The 7,552-nt window shown below is 43.0% G+C and overlaps 1 protein-coding gene across 1 annotated transcript; it reads left to right on the forward strand.

The window, feature by feature from the left end:
• Positions 1-3,603: 3,603 nt before the first annotated feature.
• On the forward strand, positions 3,604-5,900 carry LOC118026863 (putative olfactory receptor 2W6; the record flags this gene model as incomplete). Its single annotated transcript, XM_035029903.1, has 2 exons — positions 3,604-4,754; positions 5,885-5,900. Coding segments are annotated over exons 1-2 (924 nt in total), but the record flags the coding sequence as incomplete, so codon positions are not given.
• Positions 5,901-7,552: the final 1,652 nt, after the last annotated feature.

Raw genomic sequence — 7,552 nt, forward strand, 5'->3', positions numbered from 1 at the left:
ATGTTATGTGAATCTCAATCTATTTATAAGTAGGTACAAGGAACTAACATATGCCAAGAGTTGTGGATTCTTCTAGAGTGTTTGGGAGGTCTGCAGGGGGCAAGAAAAAGCAGCCTTGGCCCCTGGGAAGACATAGGCACAGTGACTGTGGACAGGAGAGGATAGACATCATTGGGCCACTTGAACTGGACTGGACTGGCCAGACAACATGGATGGACCTTGAGAACATGAAATAAATCAGGCAGAGAAAGACAAACAATGCATGCCTCACAATATGGTGCCATGCACATAGAAGCTGTACTATACACTGGGTGTAGAAGAAGAAAAAGTGAATTTTCTCTCAGCATCTCAATATGACAATGACCAACCTGAGAGTTTCCTACGTTTTCTCCTGCTCCATTCTTCTCCATGTTGGAGGGTGCAGATTCAACTATTTGGGCTTGCTTGTCTCCCTACAATTTCATGGTTTTACTTTTGTGAGTCCAGGACCAAATGAAGAAATTGATCTGCTTTTATTTTTACATGAAGCCCCCAAATCAATTCTCTCTTCATGAAAACCCGAGTCTCTTGATTGGGAGCTTTCCATGATGCCTCCCTGAGGCCTTTATACATGGGGGACTGGGCCAACCTCTGGATGAGAACACTAGTCCCTAATGTCCTAGCTCTGTAAACAAGCTGTTATCTGTCCCCAAGCCCCCAGACTATTCCAAATTCCCAAGGGGACAGGATATCACATTTGCCTTTTCATCCCCTTAGTATGCACCAATAAAATGACATTTATGTAAATTCTTAAAGCTCTTAGAAATAATATGCTTCCCTTTCTCCCTGGGGGTCACCTGCCATCTCCTTAGCCCTAGGGTACCTGTATATATGTGTGTGACATAAAACATGCTGATTTGAAATGTGAAATGTGGCACTCTGCCACTCCCCCCCACCCCCCACCGCCCTTAGCTGCAGAAGAGATGCCCCCTCAGGTTGCTCTGGAGAGCTTCAGCCCATAGTCAGCTATTCATCTATGCAGTGCTACTTAAAGATTCATTACCACTTCGATGGGGCAGACCTTATTTCTGTGCTCAATCCCTCATCAGAGTTTTTGTTGGAATTTCTTTTGGAAGACCCAGAAACTAAAAGGGAGCAGAATTAGTTGCCTTCTCCCCAAGAAAACTCCTGGCTGATCTCTGGAATTGAAGTAAGGAGAGCTGACAGAATCTGGGAAAAACAAGAGTGAGGACATGGATAGGAGGTTTGTGGTAGCGATGAGTTTCAGTCCTGTATCTTCAGTCCTTTATATGTGGATATATAACTGTCTTGTGTGCTAGTTCTATTAAGGTTTATATCTATTTGGGCACCTGAAGGAATTGAGGTTTCTCAATCCCACTTTGCACATTAACTCCAGTTTGGAACAGAGTTACTGCATCCAATTCAGAAATGATTGAATGTACCAAATTTGAACAAGTTCATCTATGACAAGTAGAAAAGGAGAGAGTACATTCTACTTGCTTCCCCATTCCTAGCTAGGCCAATCCAAAGCCATCCCCTGACCTTGATGCACACACATCAGATCATCTTTTCTGATTTCCCCAATGAACAGAACACCTCTGTGTCATTCTGTTTTGGCACAGTGACCAGTCAAGCATTGCAAGGCTTCTCCAGCAATGCTGAGAATGATCACAGGCTTTTCTCCATAATGATGGATTTAGTATTTAGTATTGTTTAAGCCTATGTGCAGATTAGTGGAAGAAGCAGTAGGAAATGACCACCTTTAAACAAGTTTAAAATGATAAGAACAGGGGCGGGAGAAAGAGTGGGAACTTTGAGCTAACGGGTAGGACTGGCATTATGGGCCTCCCTAACACCGAGATCCTAAGCCTGCCCACCTTGCAGGGCTGCTCTAACCATGGCTCGGAACTGTAGGTGGAGAAGCTCTGGGAAACATCTGATCTATTGTAAATGTGGAAAGAATGATGGCTTTTAGGATAGACAAAAAATAGCTCTACTGCTTTGTATGAAGTCCCACTCAGTGGGCACAGAATATCATTCAGCAGGTTCTCCTCGGAGTGCTGGTGCAGAGTTGGTCAGAGAATCAAGCCCAACGAATCAATCCAGCTTCATACCTTTAGGCCAAAGCTGTCAAAATTGGTGTAGACTTGTAACGTCATGTGTTCACAAAGTGACTACAGGTTTTGGAATAGCAGTATCCCTTTTAAGTTTCCATTTCCAGCAGCTCCATTTCATCGTTCAGACTAAGGATATGAGCTAACGCACATGAAAAAAACAAGTACGGTAATTTATACTTGAAATACCTGTGGGGTCACACAGAGGACAGCCTCTGGATATTGGACATGAGAATGAGCATCAGGTCACCTTGCAATGAAGGAATAGCTTTGAGAAATGTCACCTAGAATAAACATACTATAAAGAGATAAATGTGATAACTGCAATTTTGCTGAGTCAGGCCCTCAGTGATGCATGTTGCTAAGCAATTTGTGTTGAGTTTCTCCTTGCCACTCATGGGACCCTCTTGAGCTTGGATGAAAGCCATGACAGGTCTGTGGATACAGACATGCAAGTGATTCTTCCCAGCCAACACCAGCAGAGTGTGTGTGGGAATGTCTCTCTGAGTACTCTGTTCACACAGGGAGGTCACACAGTCTTTGGTTCTTGGCTGGCTGTTTCTCATCATTCTCCGCCCCCTTCTGTGTCTTCATGGAGCTTTACTGGGGGTCCTATGCCTGGAGCAGTAACTGGGGACTTGCAGAATTCCTGCTTGCAAACCCAGCTTGGTAGAGTTCATAAATTCTTCACAGTCACACTAGACAGATGCTGAGAGCAGCCGCATAGAGACACACACTGCAGAATGTTTCCGTACTCTTGTTCCTGCAGCTTCCTCCTTGCACGTTGCGTGAAGCCATTTCTTAATGGCCATTGGAATTTTCCATCCCCACAGCTGATACGAGCCCGGTGGACTCTAGTGCTATAAGGCTGAGACCCAGCAAAGCGTTTGCCATGAGCTATGGGAAACATGTAGAGCTGAGAATATTCAGGGCCTGTGGTAATACCACCAGTCCTGTAGAGCCGTGAGGTCTGGGTGGGGTGTGACAGGACCTGGCCTACTTTCCAGCGTGCACCAGGAGAAGCCAAGGCATGGAGAGAGGACTGCATATCAGGACACACATGTGTAGATATGCCTTTACAGACACAGAGTACAGTCTATCATCTCAACTCTTTCTGATAGTGAGTGTCAAATGTTACTGCCTTTAATCTCAATAAAATTACCTGTTGTTAAGGAACTGTGTGACATGCATATTTGTGAACTCCGTGAATGCCATCCATGAGTTTTGGTCTTTGTGTCCACGCAAGTACTACTTTCTCTCCTGGAAACATATTTTGCTCAATCTGCCACATGCAAAATTCTTACTTGTTATTTGGAAAACAACCAAAGAAACCCCAAAACCAAAAAGACCCTCTCAGGTACAGCAGTGTCCCTGAACCTAAACTCTTCTACAGGGGCTTCTCTGATCAACTGGGAATAATTTGAAGCACATTCAGCTTTTTAACAAATCTTTTAGAGAACTTTTACTTCCTCCTTTCTTTCTTATTATTTACAATCATTCACCAAGGAGGCTAACTTCTTGAGTTACCCTCCTCTTCCTTCCAGGAGAATCGGACACACTGCTTTGCATAATATAGGTATCAATAAGTGTATGCTAGGAAAGTGTGGAAGAGCAGATGACTCTCCTAACTTCATAGACCCACACATGGAAATTGGAGAGTGCTGGGTAGCATCTTCATTTGCTGTCTTATCCAATACTTGCTTGTGTGTTTCCATGACAGTTGGTGAAGACTATGGGAAACGACAATAACAGCTACCAACAAGCATTCATCTTGCTGGGCTTTTCTGATCACCCTCGACTGGAGATAATTCTCTTTGCTTTTGTCTTGGTCTTCTACATCTTGACCCTTGTGGGCAACACTGCCATCATCTTGTTGTCAATCATGGATGCCAGGCTCCATACGCCAATGTACTTCTTCCTTGGGAACCTTTCTTTCTTGGACCTCTGCTTTACAACCAGCATTGTCCCCCAGCTGCTGTGGAACCTTTGGGGTCCAGAGAAGACCATCTCCTACCATGGATGTGTGGCCCAGCTCTATATCTACATGGTGTTGGGCTCAACTGAGTGTGTTCTCCTGGCTGTCATGTCCTATGATCGCTACGTGGCCGTCTGCCAGCCGCTGCACTACACTGTGGTCATGCACCCACATCTCTGCCTGCAGCTGGTGACTGTGTCCTGGTTCTGTGGCTTTCTAAACTCATTTATCATGTGTCCCCAGACAATGCAACTCTCCCGATGTGGGCGCAACACAGTGGACCACTTTCTGTGTGAGATGCCTGCTCTTATTGCCACGTCCTGTGAAGACACCATGTTTGTGGAAGCATTTGCCTTTGCCCTGGGTGTCGCCCTTCTCCTGGTGCCCCTCTCCCTGATCCTCATCTCCTACGGCATGATTGCTGCCACTTTGCTGAGGATCAAGTCAGCCACCAGGTGCAAGAAAGCATTCAACACCTGCTCTTCCCACCTAACTGTGGTGTCCCTTTTCTATGGGACCATCATCTACATGTACCTGCAGCCAGCCAATAGCTATTCCCAAGACCAAGGCAAGTTCCTTACCCTCTTCTACACCATCATCAGTCCCAGTATCAACCCCTTGATCTACACTCTGAGGAACAAGGATGTAAAGGGGGTGATAAAGAGGCTCCTGAGGGGAGAGAAGGGGGCCTGGGAAGCCTGAGGGAGAAGAATGCTGGGGTAATGGATGATGTTCTGGGGTCTCTCTCTTAGATATATATGTGACGATGTGGAGAGCACACTTTCAGAGTAGAGGGAGCACAGCTGGGCATGATGATTTTGAGTGTGACTTCATCCCCAGCCCTCTGGATGTGAAGTAGTTTTCTTCAGTTTAAAGGCATCTATTTTAGGAAATCCCTCCTTTTATCCATCTTTGGGCTTCATCCACAACTGCAGGGGATTGGGAGCACTAATTCAAAGCACACAGTCTGCAGATTAAGTCATGAGATGTCAAATAAAAATGAGAGAACACCAGCAGCCTCCTCTTGAAGCTCCTTTATTTATGACTATGGTGGTTTTTCAGAGGTGGGCAAAACAACATCAGTCAAATTACAGGACTCTGCCTAGATGTAGGTTGTTTCTTCTTAAGTGAGGAGTTTCCTATTTTTGTTTTTTGTTATTTGGCTTTTTAAGTTTTTATTTTAGTTCCAGTTAGTTAACATACGGTGTAATATTAGTTTCATGTGTACAATATAGTGATTCAACAATTCCATACAACACCCAGTGCTCATCACAAGTGCATTCACCATCCCTTATTTAACTCATCCCCCCCCCACCTCCCCTCCGGTAACCATCAGTGTGTTCTCTATAGTCAAGAGTCTTGATTTGCCACCCCCTCTCTCTGTCCCTTTTTTTCTTTCTCTTTCTCCCTTTGCTCATTTGCTTTTTTTTCTTTCTTGCTTTTCTTTTTCTTTCTTTCTTTCTTTCTTTCTTTCTTTCTTTCTTTCTTTCTTTCTTTTTCTTTTCTTTCTTTCTTCTTTCTTTCTTTCTTTCAAGGATTTTATTTATTTATTTGAAGGAGAGAGACAGCATGAGAAGGAAGAGGGGTACAGGGAGAGGGAGGGAGAAGCAGACTCCCTGCTGAGTGGGGAGCCAGATACCTCTTGTGATTTTAGCTTCCATGCAGTTAAATTTTGAACTCTTTAGGAGCCATATGTGGCCTTTCTTTATGATTAAAAAAGAGCATTTAGGGGCCCTTGGGTGGCTCAGTCAGTTAAGCTTCTGACTCATGATTTTGGCTCAGGTCATGATGTCAGAGTTATTAGCCCTGCATTGGGCTCCACACTCAGTGGGGAATGTGTTTGAGATTCTCTCCCTCTGCCCCTATCTGCCCCTACCCCCACTCATGCTCACTCACTCTCTCTAAAGTAAATAAATAAATCTTTAAAAAAAAAAAAGAACATTTAAGTTTCCATTTTAAGGTCAAGAAATCACCCAGGTAGCATCATCTTGGAAATAAAAGATGGAATAAATTTTGTCTATTTTTGTCTATTGCCTGTCTTTTTCTTTATCCTTATTCTCTTTGTTGAGACTCTGTGACATGAAAATCACTAGCAAAGCATCCACACACATGAAATGAGTTTATTTCCTATTGTACTTTTCATCCCTATGATTTATTTATTTTATGACTGGAGGTTTGTACCTCCTAATCTCCTTCACCTATTTCACCCATCCCCCCACCAACCTCTTCTCTAGCAACCACCAGTTTGTTCTCTGTATTTATGAGTCTGTTTCTGTTTTGTTTGTTCATTTGTTTTGATTTTTAGATTCCACTTACAAATGAAATCATATGATATTTGCCTTTCTCTGTCTGACCTGCTTTTAATAAAAACAAAAAATATTCAAACAACCTTCTCTACTTAGAGCTTGAATAGTAAGATCAACTCTTGCCACTATAATTCTCCTTTATTCCTTTTGACACATTAATATTTTCTTTAGATATTCAAATCCTATCAGTCAAGTTAAGAAAATATTCCTTTGGCAGTTGTCCTTCTATGATGATTTTTTTAAAATTTAATTTAATTTTATTATGTTATGTTAGTCACCATACATCATTAGTTTCTGATGTAGTGTTCTATGATTCATTGTTTTCGTATAACCCCCAGTGCTCCATGCAATACATGCCCTCCTTAATACCCACCACCAGGCTAACCCATCCCCTCACCCACCTCCCCTCTAAAACCCTCAGTTTGTTACTTGGAATCCATAGTCTTTCATGGTTCATCTCGCCCTCCGATTCCCCCCGCTCATTTTTCCCTTCCTTCTCCTAATGTCCTCCATGCTATTCCTTATGTTCCATAACTAAGTGAAACCATATGATAATTGACTTTCTCTGCTTGACTTATTTCACTTAGCATAATCTCCTCCAGTCCCATCCATGTTGATGTAAAAGTTGGGTATTCATCCTTTCTAATGGCTGAGTAATATTCCATTGTATATATGGACCACATCTTCTTTATCCATTCATCTGTTGAGGGCATCTTGGCTCTTTCCACAGTTTGGCTATTGTGGACATTGCCGCTATGAACATTGGGGTGCATATGGCCCTTCTTTTCACTACATCTGTGTCTTTGGGATAAATACCCAGGAGTGCAGTTGCTGGGTCATAGGGTAGCTCTATTTTTAATTTTCTGAGACATCTCCATAGAGAGACTATGGACTCTGAGAAACAAACTGAGGGTTCTAGAGGGGAGGGGGATGGGGGGATGGGTTAGCCTGGTGATGGGTATTAAAGAGGGCACATAGTGAATGGAGCACTGGGTGTTATGCACAAACAATGAATCATGGAACACTGCATCAAAAACTAATGATGTAATGTATGGTTTTAACATAACATAATAAAATAAAAAAAAAGAAAAAATGGGCAGAAGACATGAACAGACACTTCTCAAAAGAAGACAAACAAATGGCTAACGAACACATGA

Source organism: Mirounga leonina, unplaced genomic scaffold, assembly GCF_011800145.1.
Source record: "Mirounga leonina isolate KUSES-001 unplaced genomic scaffold, KU_Mleo_1.0 Mir_347, whole genome shotgun sequence".
Classification (NCBI taxonomy): Eukaryota; Metazoa; Chordata; class Mammalia; order Carnivora; family Phocidae; genus Mirounga; species Mirounga leonina.